At 52.9% G+C, this 25,509-nt stretch overlaps 1 protein-coding gene across 2 annotated transcripts in view; it reads left to right on the top strand.

Annotated features, from left to right (window-relative positions):
- Positions 1-25,509, top strand: part of IKZF4 (IKAROS family zinc finger 4) — a 45,624-nt gene that overhangs the window by 5,968 nt on the left and 14,147 nt on the right. Inside the window, exons 2-5 of one of the 2 annotated variants that reach the window (XM_074980114.1) lie at positions 7,505-7,559; positions 16,001-16,105; positions 22,813-23,073; positions 23,250-23,417. In XM_074980114.1, the coding sequence (XP_074836215.1) occupies positions 7,520-7,559; positions 16,001-16,105; positions 22,813-23,073; positions 23,250-23,417 (574 nt within the window). In that variant the 5' untranslated portion in view covers positions 7,505-7,519. Of the gene's footprint in view, positions 1-7,504; positions 7,560-16,000; positions 16,106-22,812; positions 23,074-23,249; positions 23,418-25,509 lie in introns of those variants that run through there. The other variant, XM_074980115.1, reaches the window with a different exon arrangement.

Below are 25,509 nucleotides of genomic sequence, written 5' to 3'. Positions count from 1 at the left end.
TCATGATGGGCTTGCTCTGTGTTTGGCTTCTTGTCTGTTTACGTGCTAATTTGTCAAAATCACTCAGCTGCAAAGGGTGTTCTCCGGTTTAGTGGGGTTCTGCTCTACCAGATACCTGCAGCTAGCTGCCGCAGTGCGAGTACACGCTTGGAGCCCTGAAAGCAGCTTCCTTGGCATTTAAATAATTGGCAGTTTGGAGTAAAAACAAACATCTTAAAAAAAAAAAAAAAAAAAAAAAGTTTTTGCGCTGAGCTTAATTTTGGAACTCTTCCAATGACCCCTACTGAAAAAAAGGCCGGTTCATCCAATGAACGTCTTTCTGTAGCAAGGGGTGGAAAAAAGTCTTCACACTGGCGAAAAAACTGCAGCTGATGGAAAGAATAGGTTGGAAGCAGAAAATACAGGGGCGTTGATGGCGTTTGTTAATTCTTACCTTAGCTGAGATGCTGACTGTGGCTGCCTTCGCCCTAGATCTCTTTCTTCTCGTGTCCCGTCGTTGAAGTGATGCTTTTAAAAATATTAATAACTCTTATATAGGGGCTTCTCATCCATAGGCCTAAAAGTGCTTTACTGAGAGAGTCGGTATCCTCTGTAGGATGGGAAACTGAGGCACAGAGTTAAGGTGGCTTGTCCGGTAATAGAGCTGAGAAGAGAACTCGGCTCTCTTGAGACCCAGTCCAGTCCCCTGTCGCTCTAGGGGCCATGCTGCTGTCGACCATAGTCCTGTTTTGGGCTCTGTATACATGAGCACTTCTGCCATTAGTCTTTTCGTAGGAGCCACAGAGATGCTCAGATGTCTTGGGTAAGCTTGGCCTCTGTCATTAGAAGAATGAGGGTGTTGTGAAGAGTTTGCTTTTAGACATTTACTTTCTGCTGTTCAGATGGTTCACCTTGTTCAGCTGGTGCTGCTGTCAGCTTGTGAGAGCACCCTGTCTTCTACTTGGTAAAACCGCCGTGGAAAAGTCCCAAGTGGAGAGAGATGCTACAATTTTTTGGTGCGATGTCATTTACTAAGCACTTGGTTATATACTGATCACTGTTAGCTCAGTTCCTGGCTTTTGTCTGTATGTCTCAAAGTGCTGCACAAGCATTAACTAATCCTCATAACCTCAATTGTGATGCAGCTGTCTTCCCTTGAGTTTTATAGGTAGGGAAACTGAGGCACAGGAGATGAAATTACTTGTCTATATCAGTGATGTTGGACGTAGAACTCTGTAGTTTTCAATTGCCATGCCTGATTCTCAGGCTTCTAGACTACGCCATTTCTCAGGTGTCTTGTGTCATAGACGGGCAGCATGGATGTATTTCAGAGGTCTGGCTGTGCTTCCAAATTCTTGAAGAAAGTTTAATAATATCTGCAAGGGAACAAAAAGTTTGCCATGTTTATTGTATTTTATTTCCATATTGCTTCCTTACGATGATAAAATCTAAGGTTTTTGCTTGGTTTTTTAACTGTCAGCAATACCAAGTATCATCTGTCTTGTTTTTGATGGAAGGTTCCTGGAGGACTTGAAAATTGTTATGGGAACTTTCCCAGCACTCAACTGAAGTACCAGTTTGACTCTTTCTCACACAGCTCTACTCCCAGGAGTGAATCAGATGCTGGGTTAAACAGAGGCTTAGAAAAACACTGTTTGGAATAAGTCTGGTTAGGAAGAAAAAACTGGGGAAATCTTCCTTTTCTCGTTTGCTTACCTTTCTGTCTTTATGGCTGATTCTTCATATACAACATATGGCAATGATGGAGAAAATAAACCAAATTCCTGTTGCAAAAGGAAGCAAAATGAGGACAGGACAATAGACCCTGGCAAAACAAGTGTAAGAGTATAATTAGGCAAACCAAACAGGAATTTGAAGAGCAGCTTGGGGGTGGGGGGGAATAAACAGAAACTAAGAGCAATGTTTGGAAGCAGGAAGCCTGACAAACCATTGGTGGGGTCACTGAATGATCTGGGTGCTAAAGGAGCACTCAGGGAAGATGAGGCCACTGTGGAGAAATTAAATAAACTATTTGCAGCCATCTAAACTGCAGAGGATGTGAGGGAGAGCCATTATTTTTAGATGACTGATCTGAAGAACTGTCCCAGATTGAGGTGTAGTTTTGGAACAAATTGGTAAATAGTAAGAGGTCACCAGGATCAAATGGGATTCACCCAGGAGGTGTGAAGGAACTCAGATATGTAATTGCAGAACTAGCTGTGGTATGTGACCTATGTATTAATTGGCCCTTGTATCAGAGAGTTGGAAGACAGCTAAAATATTGCCAGTCTTTAGAAAAGGATCTAGACGCAGTCCTGACAACTATGCACTGGTGAGCCAGGTTGCTGAAGAAGGTCAGCACCGCTTTTGCGAGGGGAAATCGTGCCTCGCCAATCTATTAGAAGAATTCTTTGACGAGGGCAACAAACATGTTGATTGAGTGGCTATCGTGTACTTGGACTTTTAGAAAGCTTTTGCCAAGATCCGTCCCTGAAGGCTCTTAAACAAATTGAGCAGTTGTGGGATAAGAGAGAAGGTAACTGCTGAAAAGAGAGGTTGCCGCCATCTGGCTTTAAGGTGTTTTGAGAAACGAAATGTACGAATGAAGAGCAAAAAGTGCTAAGTGTTAGTGTCTTCCCTGTTGGCTGTGAAGGAGAGTAAATACATTCTCAAACATACTCCATTGGGTGCAGCTCCCGGGGCACGAGCTTGACTTAAAAATCAGAACACTTCATCCAGTGTCCTTTACAGGCGCTTGTGTGAAAGTTTATTCTGTTGCTTTTTAAAAACACAGTCCTCCTTTGACATTACAACTTTATTTTCTATTGTATTTCTTATCCCAGCTATCACCCAGGACCAAGTTCAGTAACAGCTGGAGATGGGGGCAGAGAAATTCAGAAACTATAGCCAGGAGAGACGAAGTGGATTTTATCTGAGACTTGCAGTTGGATTCAGTCTGTTCTAACACAGCAATTATTTTGGTGCTGCCTTTTTAATTTGGAATCTTTCTGTATCAGTAGGGTCATTTTAAGGTCACATCCCACTCTGTAACTTATTGGAAGCTAATATGCATGTCTGCAGAATGGGGCCGTAAACACACACAGTTGTAACGTATTTCCCCGCACTTGCAGCATAATAAGTGGAGGTATGCTAGCCCTAAAGGTCACTGAAAAAGTCTCAATCTAGACAAGATCTGTCTGCCTGAAGGAGACGATGAAGCGAGTGCATTTTAGCACCACCGACCCTGTGAGTATCTCCTTTTCTTCACACCCCTAGCAGAGGGGCCGAGAAATACCCAGCCCTACGAAGCTTGAAGTGGCAAGTTTGCTAGTGAGTTGAAAAAGCCCAAGCTGTTGTCTTTGCCTTGATTAGTGGATGCAGTGGAGCTGGAAGTTTTCATGGCTCCTTGCTATCTGTTGCGCGGCTTTTGGTGGTTAATTGTTTCCATGCCATTAAAAAGTGCGGGTGTTCATTGTAACAGTTCCCGTGGGAGGCTCCTGTTTATCCCAGCTTGCAGTTTGAATGGCACAAGGAGTCCAATTTGTGCATCTTAAACAGTGAATCATGGTTGGCACAGAAATGAAACCTGCCTGTGTATCATCTCCTTGGAGCGTGCACACATCACCACGGGAGTGTGTTGGGCTCTTGTGAGGCCCTAAAGGATTTTAGTCCTTGTGGCCAAGCTATCCAGAAGCCGGCTGTAGGATCTGGTGCTTTCCACAGAAGACAGGCGGCTTCTCACGAGGGGTTAATGTTAACTGGGCTCTACTTGTAGTAATGCAGATGCCTCAGTGTAATTTGGTTGGAATTTAGTGTTCTCGCTCTGGCAGTTACGGCATCAGGAGTCTGAAGAGCGTTGTGCGGCTGACGTCGGGATGCTTAGAATGCAGAACACTGTTTCACAGTTCTTAGGATATAACCAGGATAATGGGATGACATTAAGAGAAGAAAAATTTAGGCTGTTTTCCAGTAAGAATAGGACTGTAGAATTGTGTCCCAAGAGACGGACCAAATCCTCATGGTTTGAGGCACTTGAAAGTAGACAGGAGTCTGTGGAGGGCTGGACTAGGCATGACTTTTCCAGCTCTAGAACTCACTCATAATCCAAATACCTACTAAGTGCACAGTGATCCAGCCCTTTTTCCCCCTCCATAAGGCGTTCCAGGCCCAGCTGTGCTCAGAAACCTCTCAGCACAAAGGCTGTTTTCGCAAACTGCATCCCAGTGAGACTGGACGTTTCACTGTTAAGTAGGCTGTTGCCGAGGTCCTCCCTTAACTGAGTCTGGTCACTAGGGGAAGGGTCTTTGTTTCAGAGGGAATGAGAACTTCAAACCATTCTAAACGCGCTCTGCTCTAATTTTAGTGCATGTAAGTTGTTTCTCCAGCTGGTGATTGTCTCTGAAAGCGAGGAGGACCTTGCAGGTACTGGCCTGCTCTCTGTCAGAGGAGCAATGTGGGGTGGGATGACTCCATGGATGAAGTGTGAAATTCGGTGTGCTTTGTGGCCCTGTAGCTGCCTGGACTCTACCCTCTCCAAGGAGGGAAGCTGTCTTGTGTATTTGGCTCTGGATTTTTCACACGAGACCTTGTAAACCAGGGAGAGTCGTGTCTCTTCTGTGTGGCCTACATAGATCTCCCAGGATGCTCTCCTTAAGACCAGAGGCTCCTCCAGTGATCTAAATACCCCCTCTCAGTTGTGCAGGCCATGCTAGAAATAGCTGTGTTTCACAGGGGCTGATCATTCAGCGTTTGTAAAAGGCTAGGGGACAAAGCATTGGAAATACAAGCGCTATTCTCTCCGGCGCTTGCTAGCTGGCAATTGAGAGCAAAGCTGAGAACGTAATGGTTGACTATTCCTTCCAGACCCAAAGCATGTCATCGACATGTCAGATTCACTCTTTGAAACCGTTTCTTTAAGCCAGGGATTGTTTTCAATCACCTGGCATTGCTGGCCTTGAGAGCTAGGATCTGCGCAGTGTAGATGTTGAGTGTTTGGTGTAAAGATGTGTCTCCAAAGCAAAGCCATTTCCTCAGTTGAGGGTCCTTAAGGCCAGCCATTTCTAGTGGGTTTGGGGGAGTTGCATCTTCACCAAGTAGAGCCAGAGTCAGAGTTCCAGCTGATGGGCGTCCACTTCCAAGTTCTCTGCCCCCTTGTAAAATTCAGAAATGGCATTTGAGCCTCACTTCCTCCACATTGGGCACAGGCTTGTGATTCAGATGGGGTCAACGCTACAGACCGGGGCCTCCCACTGAGCAGCACGCTCAGTTCAACTAGCTGATTATGTGGCTTGTGCAAAATTCGTCTGTCTTGTCCCATTCCAATGTGTGTTTCAGCCAAAATTATCATCTTCTCAAGTTAATCGTGGCTGTGGCTACGAAGATTTCCTGTCTGTAGTTGTTTTAAAAACTGGGATGGTAATGAAAGGAGGCAGCCCCGTGCTTGATTTTTTTTTTTTTTTGGTCCATTTGTTTAGTGTGATTGACTGTGCTAACGTTAACTTGATGCATCAGGGACTGAGCCCACTTGTTTATCTACAGCAGACGGTCCCATAAACTCTCCTCCACAGACGCACTCCCCCCAAAACAGACTTGCCGCTGTGGGGGCCGAGAAGGTAGTTTCTGCTGTGATTACCAGCAGCAGAGCCGCTTTTAATGTTTGTAATGGGGATATTTACCAAGAGCCACCAACTCACGGGGGAAAGGCTGATAAATAGCTACTGATGGAAACCTCCACTGGCCCAGCCTGACTTTAAGCTGGTGACCCAGGAGCGAAAGGCTCCATATCGTGACAGCTAACTTGTTTGTATGGATGCTTTTAAACTAAGTGGCTGTTGGCAAGACAAACTTGATTTGAAAGTGAGTAATTAGATCTGGTGGGTTAATAGAAAGTGATTAGTCCATCAGTGGAATAAGTATCATGTCCTGCTTCTCATCCAGGGACCTGAACAGGCTGCACAAAGTAGGTCAGTACCCTTGATCCCACTTTGCAGATGAGACACAGTGACCTGGCCGGGGTCATCCAGTAGTCTGGGACCACTAGACCCCAGCTCTCCCGAGTCCCACACCATCGCTGCAGCCACTAGAGCAGCCTGTCTCCCTCACAGCCCTGTCCATTCGGCATTGATCTCCTCTCCGCTGCCAGAAGTTTGATTGTAAAACAGCAGCGTTGATGCCATTTATCTGAGCAACTTCAGACAAAAAATTGTCTTTCAGATGGGAATTATCAGAAGGGGGTAACTCAGATTTTTTCTGACCTTTTTTAGAGGAAGCCGTTTGCACTGGCGGTAAGCGACAGTCCATCACTGGCAAAAATGGAGGAAAAAAAGTTAATTCTGTCGTTTTTCCCCTTTCTGGGCACATTTTGCAAATCACATTTATTTTCCCTCTCGAGGAGATACTTCATCACAGCAATTGATCACTTTTAATTGTTCTCTGCTGCAAATTCTGCTAGTTTCTGAGCATACCTGCTGCTGATTACAGCGTGAATTCTGAACCGCCAAACTTGTATAGTTGGAGGCAGCACTCGTTTTGTTTTTTAAACAACAAACGTAATTGACAAATAAAAAAGCTGTTTGCCTTGATAACATGTTCATTATCTCTGCAGGGTCCCAAGTAGCTAACTAGAAGGAAGACTTTGCTTTTATTCTAGCGTGGTCTTTGCAATGGCTGTTCCAAGACTGCTCAGTGACGCATTGTGTGCTAGTTTTCGGTCTTATTACCCAGAAAAGCATCTCCTTTCATTGATAAAACGAAGCTGAATGCCTCAGTTCAATCCTCCTTACACTCAAGGCTTCATGTACCTTCTGCCATCCCATATATAGCAGCATTGCTTTTCAACAACTAAGTCTCCTGCTGAAATAGGTTTATTAAATGGGTTGAATTGTATCTACAATGGCTATCATACCTCGCCAGTGGAGGTTTCGGATTAATTAGCAGTGGCCTGTAGGCGCTTGTCCTTCTGGACCAGTGAAGTTTGAATCAGGTCTTGCCTTGTCAGTTGCTCCAGGAGAAACGACAGCTGCTTCTCTCTAGACTCACACCACTTCCAGCGTGAAGTCCGACTTTTAAGACCTAATGCCATTTGACAAACAGACTCCCATGTAAATGCTGCAGAACTGTGATGGCGGAGAGCTGAAGGCTGGGCTGGATGCGAACACACTATGTTCATTTTGTTTGTAGGGGCTCGTTGATTTTTGGCTTCTGTGTGCTGCAAACTACTGAAACTTCATCCCATTGACTAAAATCAGCTGTCGCTTTCCAAGAGTGTTTTCTCAGCACCTAGAAAGTAGCTTGTTCATGGCCAATATAAAATTAGTTCTGAAGTGGGGATCAAATCAGAGTTTCAGCTTGTTCTGCTGTGCCGGAAGCAGTGCTGCAAACTGGCATTCATGAATCAAGGCTGGGGAAGCCATTCACCGGCTGGAAGAAGTCGGTGGGCCCTTTTGCTGAAGAGGTTTTGTCAGGAAAGAGAATCCGGCCCTTTATTTCCAGAGACGTTCTGACGGAGCTCTGCTTTCTCTTTCAGCAAAATACCTTAACGATGGATATGGAAGACTGCAATGGACGCGCCTACGTATCTGGTACGTCACCTGTTTTGCTGTTGCTCGATACTTGGGAGATCTGTATTCCATGCTTCGTTACCTGTGTGTGAATCTAATGCCGTGTTGTGTTGCTGCAAAGCTTTCCTATAAGGTGCCTGACTGAGGATGGCGGTGTGGATTGCTTTCAGGTTATCTAGCAGATCTTGTTACTGTTACCATCTGAAAAGTATTAACACCTTGTTGGCATTTCCCTTCTCAGCAACGGAGCCATTCACTGGCAATGAGATGGTTTTAGAAGCTGAGTTAGAAATTAGTTTTCCAGGATCAGCCTAATTATAGCAGATTTTAGACATTTGGCTACTCCTGTGCGATGGCCCAGTCAGTTAAGGGCGCCAAGCTGGGCCAGCAAAGGGTTGTGTCGCCACTTGCCACATCACGCTGGGTGCCTTATAAGGCCTTGCTGCTGTCGCTCTCAGGCTGGGAGGCTGGCAGTCGGCACAATGCGTGCAGGTCACACCCTGAGTGTCTGTGGTACGCGGCCGTAGTCCAGCAGCCTGGGGACAGCCCCACTCTGGCTTCCATCAGCCGTAGCTACAGCCAGGGACTTGATCCCAGTGCCCTCTTCATCCCACGTCTCCCCCAGACCACTGGCCTGGTGATGCCTCTCTTGGCCAGCTTGGAGACAAAGTAAGGGTGGTTTGTGCCTGTAAGCTGAGGGCTTGGATGGCTGCTCAGGAGAGCCGGGTGCAGCCCAGCTGGTTCGCAGAGCGCCCCCAGCCAGCAGGGTGTGTTGCCACTGGTGGGTGGTGCACGTCCTCCTACGGCTCAGCGCGCAGAACAACATTTATTTTGCCTGTGCATGGCAAAAATTAGAGGGAGCCCTCGTCCCAGCCCAGCTCATCGCTTGAACTGGTGTTTGATCCTCACGGCCAGTGAAACACAGCACTAGGGTGGCCTGTAGTAAACACCCCAAAGGAGCACACTCGCCTGGGGGAGTGAAGGTGGGAAGGACTCCAAGCACCACACAACAGAGCATCTTCCAGTGGCGAAGCCTGAACTTTCCCTGCAGCTACGTTCAGGGTAAAACCGGTGCCACACGCTCCCAGCCAGGAGCTCGGCGTGGATGATCACGTCTTTGGCTTGGATCTTGTCACAGAAGAGGAACAAGTTAGCGCCTTGTCTCCCCCAAGGGAAAGAGACCTTGGGTCTCTCTTCCCTTACTCAATGGTCTGGTTCCCAGAGGCTCCAGCCCTGCCCCCTTGGGCTGGTACCAAACTGCACCCCCTGCCTGTCTGTGGGGCACTGCTCCTTCGCGTGTTCGACCACACGTTTTAAAACATACTATTAGTGAGTCTTCATAATTCCTCCTGTCGCATTAACATAGACGCTGCCTAATGACATTACTCTGCAGCGTGCTCCAGGTGCTCGCGAGTGACCTGATATTTTATTCGGTCGCTTCATTCAGTTGCGTATTATAATTGCTGTATAGCCCCTCTCCCCGTTTCTACAGAGCAGGTAAAATTCCTCTCCCCTGTCGGAGTGTAGCCAGGGTGTCTTCCCACTCCCAGTGCCGCCCTGATGTAGTAGCTTGTCTGCTTTATTTGTCTGTAAATGTTTCTCATTCTCTTTCTGAGTTATTTGGGAGCACCTGCTTGGGAGAGAAACCATCTTCCTTTGTGTCGGGTGGGCTAGCTCCTCTCGGATTGGCAACCGATTTGTTAAGAATTGCACTTTCAGTTTCTGTCCGTAACTTTGCATGAGTTTCTTGTGCCTCCCTGACTCGGTGATACTAAGAACTACCACATTACAAGCTTCCTGGCGACGTTCCACTGCACCACTCCGATCCAAGTTGTAACGGTAATAAGTCAGGGAGTGCTGAGCTGGTCAGTCCAGCTGCCCTTCAGGGCTAAATACCAGGAAGCCCCTTGCTCTCTGCCCATGGGCAGTTCTGAGTGTCATCATGTACTCACCTGCTTGGTGATCATTAGTACCCAGGACTCTCCAGACTACAGGTAGGAGCTCAACCCTGACTGCAAAGAGAATGAAATGTATCTTTCCAGCGATGTCTGCCTGGATCTGCCAGAGCCAAGAGAGTTTGATACCCTGCTTGTGTTTATACAGGGTATCTTATTCTCTCTTCTTATGCTCATGCTCCCACAATTCTAAACTTGCAGCCGCCTCACCCTGGGCTGTTTGCGAAGGTCTGCCCTGCCAAACACTGCGCGACTTGTCATTCTCGAGTGGTAAGGTTAGATGTGGCGCTTGGGCTGGGTTTGGAGCCATGAAGTCTGCATGGGGACAAGGCGAGGTGGGCGCATGGGGTGAGTTCCCCTCTGTGTTTCTGACTGATGGTAACACGAAGGCCCTTTTGGATGTGGGTGGATAGAGTGGAGCAGAGTGTTGGTGCTAGGCCATCAGTGGCTTGTGAACCTCTCAGGAGTCGCAGGGGGTTTCAGAGACTAGAGATTTGCCTATTGAAACCTGTCTCCTAATCTTTGGAGGTGAGTCATGAGTCTTGTTTGGTGGGGCCCTGCAGTTCTCTGGTGGGTATCAGACCCCTGTGCCCTGAGCTGAAATTCAGGCCTTGAACTGGAGCAGGTTTAGCAATTGCAAAGCTGGACGGAAGCGCTGAGATTGTCTCGGGGCCTCTTGTGGAACACGCAGGCTGTATGTCGAGCTCCTCTGAATTCAGAAGGTGATGGGTGGAGCGCATGGGCCGAGGCCAAAAGACCAGGGTTCCCAGTGTACAGGTGGGAAGTGAAGTGCATTGATAAAGCTGTGGGGCGGAGTCAGCACATTTGAACAGGGGTGCTGCTGGCCAGGATTGGGGGGCACTGCCAGAGCTGGGCAAGGAAACGTGACCTGTGCCTTTTGCATCAGGTACCTAATGTCCTGCCCACCCTGAGAGACAGAACCACTGAGCCAAAGCCATTTGGGCAGGTTTGGTCCCGCTGCTGCCAGGAGGGTGAGTGCTGGTGGCCAGATCAGGGGTTTCTGGGGTCTGGGTCGCCATGGAGCCCTTGTGTTTTGTCACACAGTGCTTCCATGAGGGGAGGCTTGTACAGAGCCATGGTGAGTGCTTGCTCCAAGTGCTGCTTCACTAGGTTCGGTCAGCTTCCCACTCAGCGGAGCCACACCTTCCTGCTTTGCAGCTGCGTCTGACCAGGCCTGGGTACACTCAGTGCAGGGGGTTGCATTGTCTTGCAAGTTGGTGCCTTCCTTCTCTTTGGGACTCTTCTGGTGAGCAGCATCCTCCCCCCCCACCCCCAACCTCTCCCACAGGTTCCTGTTTGCCCTGAACTCCATGGAGATGCTGTAGTTCCCTAAGAATGCCTGAAACGAAAAGAGAGCAGCTCCCTCCATGTAATTGGAATCCGGCTTGAGCTCTGGGTGCAGGAACTCCAAACTGCTGGCAGCTGCTGGCAGCTTTTCAAGGAGGAAACTTGCAAAGGAGCTGGTCAACGAGAGGAGAGGAGAGGAGAACTGGAGTTCTACAACCAAAGTTTCTCTTCCCAGTGGGTAGCAAAGGCTGGTGTTCCCTTCTTGTCCAGGGTGCTCTCCCCACCTCTCCCTGTTGCCACTTGGCGCAGGAAGAAAGCGTGACCAGAAGGAATAAAGAAGCTGCTTTATCCTGGCCTGTCATCCCAGGCTGCAAAGGGATGTGGGTAAGGATGATCGGGAGCTAAACACACTGGCATATCTAGCAGGAAACCTCCCTACTTGCTGCATTCCCAGGGGAAGTGTGTGCTAAGGATAGCCAGGATCAGGCTCCACTTTCCACTGTTACTGAGGCTTTGATGCCTCATTGTGTTGGTAACATCAGGCCCACTGGAGCTGCACCTGCTTATGCTGTGTCTGAGTCTGGCCTGGAGGGTGAGCCCACAACATGGTGAGTAGAGCATGGGTCCATCAGAAAGTGTTTTGAATTTCTCTATGCTCACTGGAGGGTCCATGCCCTAGGGGTCGATCTTCTGGGGTTTGAGTTAGCGGATCTAGTACGGACCCACTCAATTGAGTGCTGAGGGTGCCCACGTCAACCCCAGTGCTCCCAGGTGTAAGGGAAGTTGGTGGGGGAGTTTCTCCCATCAACCTCCTGCTGTGGGGACAGCTCAGAAAATGAGCGTAAGGTGTGTCAGAGTCCAGCTGCGCAGGTCACACAGCAGGAGTTGCACCTTAGAGTGATTTTCTTCCATTTGGGTAGACCTGTTTCTGTTACCTCCCCACTAGGAACCAAAGCAAGAGCCACCTAGTCATTTGCTACAAGCCCTGAATAGCTGGGAGTCAGTAACGACTAGAGCTGCTGCAAAAAGAAAACCATGAAAACAAAACTTTTGCTGAAATGGCCTTCCACAAAAATCAGATCTGTAATTAAAGGAAGAACATTTGCAGGAAAATTTCTAGTTTTCTCTGATTTTTCAGGCTTTCCTTGAAAAACTTGAAAACATTTTTAAGAAAATGGATTTTTTTGTTGGGACCTTTTCTGGGAAGATAAATTACCATTTTCGATCAGCTCTGGTAATGACTCAGTTACTACCTGTCACGGAAGCACAAAACAGCCATATCACGTATCAATTCCCTGACGCAGCACGTCCTCGTATTGTAGTGAGAGAACGGTCTCCTCATGGTTTTTAAAAAGGAAGTAAGAGCTGGTCTCTGGCTAGAATGTTTGCTGCCTGGTGACTGTCAAACCTGCGTGACATTGGGAGAGTGGGTTTCTTTCTACCTGTTGACACCATCTCGTTTGCCTCGCCGTTTGCCTGGGGTGATTGCTGGAAGCAGAGAAGTATGTCTGTATGAGGTTGTGGGGCGTGAGAGCCAGGACTCCAGGGTTCTTTTCCAAATTTTGCTGCTGACTTTTGTCTGGGTGAAGCTAGTTGCTTTTTGTGTCTCCTTGCCTCAGTTTCCCCATCCATGAAATGGGGATAGTGGCATACAAAGGTTAAATGAGGTTTAATTACTTTGGACAGCAGGTGCAATAGGTGAACAAATTATTCTGTGTTGGGTGCAAGACTTATGAACGCGTTGGGTGAAATGGCACCTTGTGCTGCGTGAAGTCTTAGCGCGGGGAGAATTATTCGAGTTGAAAACTCTGAAGAGACTGTGAGAAGCCACGTATGAGTCCCTCCACAAGCAGGTCAAAGGAGGGGGATGAAGCTGCAGCTCTTTGGTTTGTGTGCCTTGAAAGGAAACCTGCAAATTCTGCTGAGAGTTCCCGGACCACTTTGAGAGGGGCAGCAGTGTGCATGGTCTCCCTTTCTCGGTGGAAGGAAAGGGTTAAAGTCCTCGGGGGTGACCATGCTGGTGTGCCCAATGGGAGTGTCAGGGTTGAAATTCTCCCTGAGGGGCTCAGGTTTGGCAGGTGCCCTCTGAGCCCTGCTTTGCCACAGACAGGTCAGTTTCTGCCCAGTTTGCTGCTTGCCAGAGATGGAGGCTTTGCCATGGGGCCTAGAGATGTTAAAACAGTTAACTGGCTGCAAGTGAGCGCATAAGGGATTAACTGTTCAAAATCAGCTCCTGCAGTCCAGCCTGGCCCATGAGGTTCTGCTGCTCCAGTTTGGCACAGCTGGCCGCCAGCAGAGTTTGCTACTATGGGTCAGTTAACCAGTAAGCACACCAGGTAACCATTTCATGTCCCTAATGAGCCCTGTCAGCTCTACTGAGCCAGGACGTCCCAGAGTCCTTCGTGTCAGAGGACAGGTTCTTAGCTAAGCAGCCTCTGCTGGGACAGGCCAGCGATGTATTCGGTTGTAGTGTGTGGACAAGCTTCATGAGCTCTGTGGGGGCCTTTGGGATAAAAGGCTCTAGCGAAAAGCAGGATGACGGGGCTGGTGGAGAAGTTTGTTTAGCCCAAGCAGCTGGGATGGGCCGCCCGTTTGCTGGGACTTTGTGGAAGAGGGGGCACCGGCTGGACTCGGAGCTCCCCAGCCAACAGGTGTCTGGCTAGGGTCTGGATTGCCTTAAGTATTTTCCTGCCCCTCTTCAGTCCAGGGCTGAGATTTAAAGACAGCCCCCCTCCCCTCTTCCCATTCCCACAAGCAGTGCGTTGGCCCCTGCTTTCTGAGCCCTTGGGGGGCTGCTGCTTGTTAGGAGCTTAGAGCTGGGTTAGGTGTAGCTGTGCCTAGGAGAACACCCCCCCGGCCCCCGCTGTATTTCATGACACTTTGCTCAGTTGCTTCTTGTGTGCGCAGGCTGCAAGGTCTGTGATGGCAGCTCTGTCTCCTGGCAGCATAAGGCATGTGCTCCTCTGTGCAGCATTCAGTCCCCGTTGTTCAGCTTTGGACAATGCTCTGCTTGTGCTGAGTGCCCTGCTGCCGTTCCCCATGGAGACGGAGCGCCTGGGTGAGCACCTTTGGGCCTTGGCTGGCTAGTTAAAGGGATGGCGCAGCCGTGCACTCTCGGAGGCTGTGCTATTTTGGGACACGGGCACACGCACGCTGAGCAGCTGGGGGAGCGAGTGTGTGTTTCTGCAGAAGGGGATGCCGCAGCCCTGAATTCCTGCTAACTGTGCTGCTTGCCTGTAAAATGAGGGCCGTTTTTCTCACTTCCAGGAATCTGCTCTTCCTGGAAGGTGAGTGGCTGAGTTCACCCTACCCCTGCCATGCAGACATGCATACACAGCCTGTATTCCAGTGCTGTTTCCAAGGAGTTGGCTGTGCTAGCACTCCAGGGTCTCTCCAGCAAGGTAGAATAATGTAAGTGAAACGGGAGGGTGGTGGGGGGTGTAACTCTGTGCCGTTCGTGTCCCTTTCCGTTTGGTGGCGGTGTGGGGGTGGGCTTTAACACATTGTGCAGGAGAAATAGCTTCAGATGGAGATTAAGACATGGGGGCGGGGGAACAGGGAACCGCTTGACCATTTGCAATGCTACCGCAGGCTCCTGGCCATAGAAGAATTACGAGAAGGTGAATGCTGCCGGGGATGAGGGCACAAGAGCGTGGTTTAGAATCAGAGGTGCTAAGCACCTTGAACAGAAATCAGGGTGTCGCTTCCCCACTCCCTCCCCACTGCCCTTTCTGCGAGGCTTTCCGGCTGTTGAACGTACGCTCCGTTCCTCCAGTCCATCAGTCACACCGGGCCTCTGGCCTGAGACGATGCTGGGTCCAGCTCTCAGGGTGCTGAGTCGCCCTGACAGGCCCAGGGTTCTTAGCGTTGTGCCTGGCTGTCTGGGTTTGTCTCCTTAACCTCTCCTCATGCAGAGCTCATCTCTGTCATCTGGGGGGCAGCTTCTGTGGTCGATGCAGGTTGGCTTAGCATGACTCAAACTTGTCGGCAACAGTTTATTGAGCCAGTCAAAGCATGGGGGAGAGGAAGGGAGGGGATCCCTCTTAGCCACTCCAACCCAGGGGAGCAGAGTAGCTCTTACTGCAACGGCGGGGAGAATGCTGCCTCGGCAGTCCCAGCTGAGCGCGGTGGCTGTGTGCCGAGTGGTGATTTGCAGCCCGCCCCATCGCTTCTGGGCATTTATGGTAAATGACGCCCATAGCTGGCATGGCCGCCGACGCAGCATTCCCTACAGCCCCCAGACACCAGGGCTGCGTGTGTCGGTGTCGGGACGGGGTTGTTCCAGCTGCAGCTATCAGCAGCAGCGTTATCCTCTCTGATAAAAGTTCACACTGCTGCAGCCTTCTCCATCCCAAAGCGCCTCCTAATCTCTATTCGTGCCAACCAGGGAGAGGCAGCCACTTCTGGGGGAGCAGGGCTCAGCCAGCACACAGAGGTGGTGGGGAAGGGACAGGCTGGCTTGGGAGGAGGGAAATAACCAGGTTGCTCATGCACCCACACGCCTGGGTTGCCCAGAGGCTCTTGCAGGTCTGTTTGCAGCAGACTGGCCCTTGGCTGGTAAGTGTCAGCCAGGCAGGAAGCACTGCAGTGCCTTATAAGCCTCCGGAGGGTGAAGAGCTGTCTCAGCTCCGCAGGGCTGTGTGAACACCTGGACTCCCAGGGCTGATGTTCTGACAGCTGCTTTGTTGTGGGAAATGTCCCAGTGCTGGGGATAGCAAACAGCGTGCACCACCTGCCAGCTCACCATCCCCCGCATGCTGCAGAAACCAGCCCTCCGCCTGGGGAGAGCTGCAACCCATCCAACTGCTCCAGGTTGCACTCGCAAGGGGGCTCCCTGGGGAGCCGTCCCAACCGCCTGCATAGCCAGGTGACCCTGCTGAGGCCTGGCCATCTCCCTGCACAGAGTAAGCACACATCTGTCCACTAACCATTTTGTTGCAAAGTAGCACCCTGCTTGCATGGCACCTGGGATGTACCCAGGTCCCTGGCCACTGTCTTGCCCCTGTAGCAAAGGGTTTGTCTTGCTGTGAGCAACACTGAGGTGTCTCTTCTGACACCTGAAAGAGAGGGGCACAAGGTCCAGCTGCTGCCTCTTTTCAGGCCTTTGCCGCTCTGGTTGCGAGGGGGAGGATTGCACTGTCTGAAAGCTGGCGGGAGCAGCCACGTCTCATCTGTGTTCCCTGCTTCTTATTCCCAAAGGTAGTGGGGATTCGTCTCTGGAGAAGGAGTTCAGCTCGGCGATCGTGGGACCCACGGTGAGCACCCCAAACAGCCAGCACTCCTCCCCGAGCCGCTCCCTGAGTGGTGAGTACCCCGTCCTCGCCCGGCGCGGGGAAGGCTGCCTAGCTGGCAGTGGGGTGCGGTGGCTTCCCTTTGTGGATAAATTGTGACTTCAGCCCTTGTGTTCAGAGCTGCAGTGGGGTTACTTACCTGAGCTACCGTCCACTCAGCCTGCAGATTTGAAGCCCCCCATGTGTAAGGTAGCCATGCTCAGGTCCCCTTGTTTGGCCCAGAACCAAAACAGCTGTGTGCTCCCGACTGTTCACGGAAGAGCGGTGTGCTCGGAGAGTGGGCTGCAGAGGAGTGGGATGGAATGCTCGTTGCAGCCGCTGGGGCTGATGGACTGGGAATGAAACAGGGCTGCCTCCTTGGTCCCCCTCTCAGGGGGAGCTGGGGCGGGTGTGGGATGGGAGTGCTTATTCTTGGGAGCAGCTCTGCACTCAGCTCCAGCAGTGAGGGGGTAATGTGTGGCGGGGGCCATGCAGCAGCTGGGGTTGTGGTTCCGTGGGAGGACTGGTGTGTTTCAGCAGGGGCACTGGCTTTGCAGCCATGGTAGGGTTTTGAACCCTGCTCGGCGTGTGGAAATGGACCTCCTCCGCGGGAGCCTGCGTAGCTGCCCCTCCCCTGACAGGCAGCCGAAAGAGCTCCCGATGTCTGAAGCGAGACCTCGGTGCGACACTGTGACTCTGGAGGCTGCTGGTTCTGCCCTCGGGACGCGTAGGGGGAGTCCGCGCTCCACTCTAGCTTATTCCGGAGTTGTTAGTCCAAAACATGATCATCTGGAATAACACAGCTACCCGACAGGGAGGGCCCAAAATCAGCACAGCTGATTTGGAAATAGTGTGTCCACACACAGTAGCGTCTGTTCTGGATTAGAGCCCCAGGAAGCACTGGGCTCTAATCTGAAATACGATGCCTGCACGACGTGCCTCTTTCTCAGTAGGTGCTGTTCCTCCTGGTGTGAGGGTTACCAGTTTCGAATGACTTTGAAATGGCAGTTGTGTTGTGTAGACGCTCAGGGTTATTTCGCAGCAGCAGCCATTGTCTCAAAATACCTTTGCAGTGTAGACACACTGTGACAGCTGTGTGCATCAGGAGCCTGGTGCAGGGTTCCCTCCTAGTCCAGCTTGCTCAGCCAGTAGCCAGTACCTGGTAACTTCTGCTCACCTGTGGTAAGGTGCTGTCCAGTCCGTCTGCCTCCTGTTGTTTTCTTCTTCTGCTCAAGCTCTGTCCTCAGCCCTATCTGGAAACATCGCCTCCTCCCTCTCTCCCTCCACGGGACTTTAACCTCACAGCATGGAGTCAGATTGGCAAGAAAGATTTGTCTGGGTCAAGCAGCTGCTCTCTTGGGCTTTCCTGGGCTGTGTGCGGTGGGGAGAGGTGCTGAGCCAGGCTGGGGTGGAGCACGGGGCCACTTCCCAGGGTGTAAAGGCTCTAAGGTGAGACATTTCAGCTCCATCTCTGCATTGTGGCTGAAATTTCTCCACCATCCTCAGGTGCATTAAGCTGCTTTTTGAAATGCGTTTCGGAGCCCACCCCCTTTCTCAGCGATCCCCACTCCACTCACCCGCCTTTCACTGGTGACTGCTGAGAGATTTCATGTTTCACTTACGTGGCAGAAATGGCAGGGCCCTGGCACAAGTGGAACTTAGCAAGGCCTTTGCAAGCTCAAACTGTAAACGTGCTGCTTACGCCACAAGCTTCCTGGGCAGTGGCCCTGCTCTCCTTTTAAGAGCAGTAACGTGCAAGCAAAAGAAGAGAGCGCCGTGAATTAGGGTCCAACCATCCAGCCCCAGTGAAACCGAGCTGGTAATACAGTTCACTCATCTCACTTCTCGAGTTGAAGCCAGTGGTTTCCTTCCTTTCTGTAAAAGAGAAATTGCCATGTAGTCTGTCCGTCTTCACCGCATGCTCCCAGGAGGGTGGGTCTGGAGGAGGTAGGACAAGTTAGACTCACAGCAATAAGGCTGCACCAGAGTGAATCAGCCTGGGTCTAGTCCCCTTTCTTTAATGTGTGGCTTGTGGTTTTCGTCCTGTAAAATGGTTAGAAGGGCCCCAAAGAATCCAATTGTTGGTCTCCTGCAGGGAAGCCCTGGGACACAGGTCCCTTGGTGGGAAGCAGAGAGACTGCAGTCAGACACCCACCTAAAGGAAAAGAAAGCACTCTTCCCCTTTAACAGGGGGGTGCCGGTGATGGCATTGCTCCTGATCTGACTTGACTTCACAGCTGGTTCATCCAACAAGCGCTGTGCCCCAGAGGAGCTGGAAGATTACATAACAGCCTGGCTCTGCGTTGGTCCTGAAAGCGACTCACAGAACAATAGTCACATCTCTCCACCCCGAAAGACAAACCAGTCCCGGGGGCATGGACAAATCCCCGGTGCAGCAAATGGCAGTGTAGCCGGGCAGCTCCTGCCAAGAGGAAGCCGCGTCCCACTTGGTGTGTGCGCACCCAGGCACCCGTTCATGCCGTGGCTCCAGGGGCGGCCTGCAGAAAGGGGTTAAGACTTTGCGCTTCACTCCAGCAATGCGGTTGTGCCTCAGTGTGCATCCCAGCCAGTGTCCAGGCCGGTTCTTATTGCCCAAGGCCCAGCTGAGACTTCGTTCCCCTTCCCCAAACACATTGTCCGCTAGCAACAGCGGGGCCCAGCGAGCCAGAACCTGGCCATACTGCTGACCAAAGCAACCTCAGCCGAGTCCCTGACGCTCTTTGTCCCCCACCGGAGAAAAGAGGCTGTGCCCCCTCCTGCTGCCTTGTAGAGCACTTTGAGATCCGTAGGCAAAGGGAGTGCAGAATTCACCAGCTCCCTCCTGAACATCTAAGCAGCTGCCTCACTTGTACAGTGGCCTTCACTTGGGCCACAAGGTGCAGGCAGCCAAGCGCTGCATCTCTCGTCTCCCTGGTCTGCCAGTAGGGACCAGTCGCTTTCAGACTGTGGTTGCGATGTACTTCTCTGCGGCACGCGAGTGGCGGGAGGAGAACATCTGTGCTGTGCTGTGGTCCCGGGAGGTCCCCTGTGTGGAAGATGCCACCCTCAGTCTGAACAGCCCTCTCACCGGCAGCATCTGAGCTGGTGCGCCCCAAAGGGACGTCCCTGCCCTCCCTTGTCCCACAGCTCTAATCCCCAGCCCACTTGGGTTCAAACCCCTGTCCTCTTCTGTCCCACCACAGCGCTGAATCCATGCCGAGCTCTTCGGTGCCAGTTGCCCTCGTTCACGGAACCTCCCGGGCAGGAGGTGGGAATCGACGTGCCTGGTGTTGCTCCGTGGGTGGGCTCAGCCTCACACCAGGCACTAGCCTGGAGTTCCGGGTGCCCAGTCCCACATGCAGCGCTGGTTCTGTGAGGCAAGCCCCAGGCCTGCTGCTTTCTTGGCATGTCCGTGCGCTGAGCGATCAGGAGCAGCTGCGTCTCAACCTCTCCACTCTCTGAAAGGCAGCATTTTAAGTTCCACGTGGCTCGGCCCTTCCACCGGGTCACCTGTTCTCTTCCCTGCCCAGCCCGCCCTAACCCTTGAGGAGCGCGAGGAGGCGGGTTGGTGTCGGGCGGCCTGGTGACAAAGCAGCAGCTCTTGCTGCCCAGAGAGCAGTGTGGGGATCCCTGAGGGAATTCTCTCTAGTTCTCGGCCGATGGAACGAACGCAGCAGGAAACGACTAAACTGAGTCACGTACAGACCGTGCTCCACAGGTGAAACGTGCAGCACGTGAGGGGAGCAGCACCCAGAGCAAGCAGCTGTGTCTTGGCAAGGGCATGGCCAGCTGTAAGCCTGCGCACTGCTGCGAGCTGAACCAGGGCAAATTGCTTAGAACGGGGCTACTGACAGCCCAGCCTGGGGATCCTCCATTACAAGGCCCCAAACCCGGCCCAGTGAGCACGTCTGTCGCCTGCCAGAGTCACACCCCAATTCCCTCCGACACTCCAGCTCCCTTGTGCCGCAGCCAGTCCCCTCCTCACGCGGGTGCGAGGTTCTGGAAACCCAGCTCCCCAAATCCGAACAGGTTCTCCCGGTCCCCAGGGAGCAGCCGCCTCCCCAGGGGGATGAGAGCCTCAGACCTCACCCGAGCGAGTGGCTGGGCTGGTCCTTTAGTGTCCAAAGGTTTAGCAATGAAAAGGAGAGACCAGGATGAGAGTCAAATTGTTGAAGCTGAATTACACACACCGACCACCGAGTCCTGGGTGCGGCTGCAGCAGTGGTGGAATTGCTGCTGCTTACACGTCTCTGGGGCCCGTCCTTTGCTGGGGCAGCCCAGCGATCCTTCCGGGCTCGGGTCACGGCAGAGACGCTCCTGCAGTGACGAGCTGGGTTGGAGACGAGATGAAGGAACCTCAGCGCCCCTTTATCCCCTGGCCCGGGCAGAGGGAATTCCATTGTTCCTCCCCGTGTGGCGGCACGTCCGAATCGGTGCCTGTCACATGAGCCGGTCACCTGTCCAGGTCCTTTCTGGGCCGTCTGCCAGGCCACAGGGCCACAGCCGAACTCCTCAGCTGCGGATGGGAACCAAGTCCGGCCTCACCTGCCTAGGAACCTCTCCCAGCCGGTCTCCCGGAAACAAGAACCTCAGCAACCAGCCCAGAGCCAGCCCTTCCAGTAACCCACATGCAAAAATGGTACAAACAGAGCAGCAGCATAAACAGATTGAGCAAATCCCCAGCTTTCAGTAGACCCCTCGGGTGGCCCAAGGGTTGGTGCAAACCCAGGACAGAGGTTGCACTAATCTTTGCATGTTCAGTTTAAAATCCAACAAGGTCGCACCAGCACTGAGGGGCTGGGAAACTCTCATCTGTCTCCCCACCCACTCCAGAAACTCCCCTTCCTGGGACGGGCTGGAAACACCCAGGATCTAGAGAGAAACTGCTGAGAAAATGTTGGGGAAGCAGCAGGCTGGGGACAGTGAGCCCCAGCCCTTCCCCTGCCCACCTGGCTCTCTTGCTCTCAGCAGAATAAGCAGGGAGGTCTCGCCGTGCAGTCTCCTTGTATCTTCCGAGGGACTGTTTGATTTGTGGCATTCCACACATCATTAGAATAGCTGGGAATGTAGGTCACGGCCAGCATCTCCTTTCCGCTTCCCATGCTCAGCCTGTGATGCTGCGGATGTGAAGGAAGGTAACAACCAGAGGGCCGTGTGATGCACGAACGGACGCAGCTGGCAGCCAGGGGGCCCGAGACATGCGCTGGAGCTCAGGTATACTGTGTGGCACCCATTAGAAACCTCCCACCCACCAAACCGTGCTGTATGGATTTGCTTGGCCTAGCTCACTGGCCCTGCCAGCCTTCTCTGTGGCCAGTCCTCCCCTCCCCGTTCCCCAGGTGTGTACAAGGCACCCCACTGCGAGACGTTCACTTGCTGCACGATCTCTCTGGGCTCTTCTTCTGCGTGGTTCCGCTGGCTCTGGCTAGTTACGATGAAAGGGCTAGAAAACGTGACCTGTGCGGGAAGATGGGAAGAACGGGGTTTGCTTAGCTTGGAAGACAAGGCAGAGAGGGGACAGAGCAGCTTTCAAGTACCGAGCCGGGAGAAATATTCTTCTCCCTGACCTCTGATAGGACAAGGAGCAATTGGCTTGAACTGCAGCCTGGGAGGGTTAGGCTGGACGTTAGGAAAAACTACCTACCTGTCGGGGGGTTAGTGACAGGGCTTAGTTGCCAACACAGGTTGTGGAGTCTCCATCCTGGGAGATATTTCAGAGCAGGTTAGAGAGACGCCTCTCAGGGACATGATGCTCGAGGTGGTGCTTGGTCCGGCCACGAGGGAGGGGGCTGGACTCAAGGACCTTTCGAGGTCTCTCCCAGTTCTAGTTCTCTGTGACTCTGTGAAGTCCAGCCAGCTGCCATTTGTAGAATGCTGCTCCATAATGGCGCACACCATTCCTACGTCTTCCCCCAGCTTACCCCAAGCCCCCTTCTAGCCAGAGGCTCTGGATTGCTCCAAGACCTTGCAAGTAACCCAGGGCCCTGTTGCATAGTGTCTACCGTTGCAGGTACCTAACCCGCCCCTCCAGGCGTGTTTGTCACCCGCCTGCGTTCATATTACTGCCGTGTGGCTGCTTACATGCCTGTCAACTTTCAGGGAATCACCTCCCTGAAGCGCATGAAGTGGGCGCGAAGCCCTACAAGGGGAGCAAATGCCCAGCGCTGGACACACACGTCAGGGGCTGGTCGGGCAGCTTGGAGTCACACCTGTGAAAGTGGCTGGCTTCGGGTTGCCGGTGCATTGGGGTTTTCTGCCTTTAACGACATGCTGGCTCACATGCTGTTCAAGTTTAGATTGCCTAAGCCATCCCTTGGTTCGTGTGCCAGTGCTTTGGGGTTCGCTGGCAAAGCTGTCGGCCCTCAGCCATTGTCTCCTGCCTGGCGAGAGCTTTCAGAACTTGGTCCCTGCCCCTTCTCAGCCTGGCAACGGTCGTTCCTTGCTATCTGTCAGCCCTGGCAGTCAAAAACTTCCGTTTGGCCTTGTGACGCTTGGGTCCCATGAGCCGTCAGATTCTTTAATGTCCCACAATCAGGGGCTGCCTGGTGGTCCTGGGAAACCAGAGGAATTGAGGAAGTGTCCAGGGAGGAGCATCCTTATGCACCTTAACCTGTCGCATTACTGACGAGCAAGTAACTTCGCTTGGCCCCGTTTCCTTTGCTGTGACCCGCAGCACGGGACGGGTGTTTCTCTGAGGGGTTGCAGTTCTCCGAAACCGCCTGGTGAGTGTTTGTGTTTGCTGTCCCTCCCATCCCTCCGCAGCAAACTCCATCAAGGTGGAGATGTACAGCGATGATGAAGCCAGCAGGCTGCTGTCGCAGGACGACCGCATCCTGGAGAAAGAGGACAGCGTGATTGTGGAGGACTCCCTCTCGGAGCCCCTGGGGTACTGCGACGGCACAGGGCAGGAGCCTCACTCTCCCGGCGGCATCCGGCTCCCCAACGGCAAGCTGAAGTGTGACATCTGCGGGATGGTGTGTATCGGCCCCAACGTGCTGATGGTGCACAAGCGCAGCCACACGGGTGAGCAGCCGGTGCGGGCGCTGGGGTCTGGGGGCGGTGTGCCCGGCTGGAGGCTGTCCAGGGGGTTGCAGGGCTGTTGGTCTGATGCCCCTCCCGCAGCCTGGACCTTTGGGGCGACGTTAGGTGGGGTTCGGTGGCCCGGCCTGCGTGGGGACTCACGGCAGCTTGCCTTGCAGGAGAGAGGCCGTTCCACTGCAACCAGTGTGGGGCTTCCTTCACCCAGAAGGGGAACCTCCTGCGCCACATCAAGCTGCACTCTGGCGAGAAGCCCTTCAAGTGTCCCTTCTGCAACTACGCCTGCCGCCGGAGAGACGCGCTTACCGGCCACCTCCGCACGCACTCAGGTGGGTCGCCCGCGTTCCCGCAAGCCGCCTCTGTCCCCGGTCAGCGGAGGGCCTGAGCGCCTCCTGCACCATCCCTGCTGGCCCCGCAGCCGCTGGCCCAGCCTTCCTCTTTTGAGGGAGTCGCTTGGGTACAGTGGGAGCCACGTTGGCGTCCGGCCCAGAGCTTCCCCGGTGGGACTGGAAACAGTCTCGGCTTGGCTCCAGCCGTGGTCGCTGGGAGCCCCACCTCCGCATTGCACAGGAGGGCTGCGGGCTGCCCCCGGTGGGTTCCTCCTGCTCCCAGCCAGGTGCAGGTGCCAAGCTGGAGCCACCCTGTGCAACAAAAACCAGCAACTGGGGCTTTTCTGTTGGCGTCTTCACAGGGTCCTCGTCCGTGTGGCATTCGGGAGGGGGCCTCCCCCTGCAGTGCCATGATGCCCCAGCTGGCTGGGGGTGTGGGGCAGGTGTGGGAGATGCTGGCGCCTGTCGGTTCCCCTTGGTGTCTGTCTGCACTACCGGCGGGTTTTAAAGTTCACCAGGTGTCTCAAGCCATTTGTCACTTTCTCTGTTTCACCTGTTGAGTGCCAGAGGGATCCGGTGTCTTGTTCGCCAGCTTCCTCTTAAAAAAAAAAAAAAATGGGGGCGGGGGGGCAAAAGCCAACCTCCCTTCTGGTCAGAGTCCTGCCCTCCGCTGCCACAGAACTCCTGGCTCTTTGTGGCCCTGATGGAGGACCTGGTTCTTACCATTAGTTGTCTCCACCAAGCTTTCCTTTGGCTCCATCCGTTCTGAGAACTTCGCTTTCCATCTCTGACTTGCCTGGACATGGCAAAGGGACATTTAAAGCATTTGAGGCACCAGCAATGCCAGGGCAGATCTCTGCTTCACCCGCGCCTGGCCACGCTTCTCTGTGTTAGTTCTGTGTTGTCAGGGGCTGTACAGCCATTGCCTCTCTGGATGTTTCGGCAGGGAACACACTCTGGTGTCTGTGGAAACATGACTACGCTGACCTGCCAATGAACGGCTGGGCTGAATCTGGCAGGAGTTTTTCGTTTTAACCATTCTTTTCTGACCCTCTTGACGCTGTTCCCGGTCAGTTTCTCCCAATGGGATGAAGGGAGATTCGTGGCTTTGGGCTGCAGGGATAATACTATTGTCCCAAAAAAAGAAAAAGAAAAATAGCCAGTGGCTGGGAGCAGAGAGCTTAGTGAGACTCACTCTAGAGGGAGTAAGGAGCCTGTCTGCTGTATCCAGGCTCATTTGCAGGTTGAGAAAAGCCAGGTAACAGTAGCAGCTCTCTGCTTTGCACAGATGCCACTGTGCATCACCAGGGCTGTGCTGTTTGGGCCGGCTGAGCTCCCGCCTGTTTTGCCTTGAGGCTGTCAGTCTACAACAATCAGCATCAGCTGTTGCCTTCACTTCCACCCCCAGCTTTTTCTAGCTGTTTGTGGTGCCGGCTCGGCTCGCTCTGAGCTGTTAGGGAGCAGGCTGGGAGGTACCCCCCGCTCTCTGCACAGGCTGAGCCCCCTCACGTCTGCTGGCACAGCTCGTTTGCAAACAGGGGAAGAGTCCCAATGGCAGAAGTGTTTTGGCATTTGTTCCGTGTGTGTGCGCCCCACTGCCAGCTGCAGCCCTGCGTTCGCTGGGGGGTGCTGTTAATGAGCAGCCTCAAAATGGGCCAGGAGGGGCAGATCTGGGGCATGGAAGTGGAGCACAGGAGCTGCCAGGGAGGACCGGAGCTGTTGTTTTTGTTTAAACTGATGCCCTGTCTCCAGTGGTGGCCAGGGTCTTCTGCTTGAAAGGAAGGTGCGAGGAGTCCCGAGCAGTGTTGCTGAAAGTGGGGGATGCGTTCCACCGGTGGGCCGCTGAAGGGTGGCAAGGGGTACGCAGCAGAAAACAGATGGCCAAAAGCCAGGAGATAAGCAGTGAGACGGCCCTGCGAGAGGGGGACGCCGATAAGGCCACAGTCCCACAAGGGGTAGAGGAGCGTGTTAAGTTTGGGAAACACTGCCCTAGTGGGCACTTACAGAATAATTTGCCCTAGAGGGAAGTTACTGCCTGACACTAATGGCTAGTGCCTGACACATGCCCTGGAGCATGAGGGTTCCTCTGTGT

This window comes from Carettochelys insculpta, chromosome 29, assembly GCF_033958435.1.
Source record: "Carettochelys insculpta isolate YL-2023 chromosome 29, ASM3395843v1, whole genome shotgun sequence".
Lineage (NCBI taxonomy): Eukaryota > Metazoa > Chordata > Testudines > Carettochelyidae > Carettochelys > Carettochelys insculpta.
This window is presented reverse-complemented; position numbering and strand designations above follow the sequence as displayed.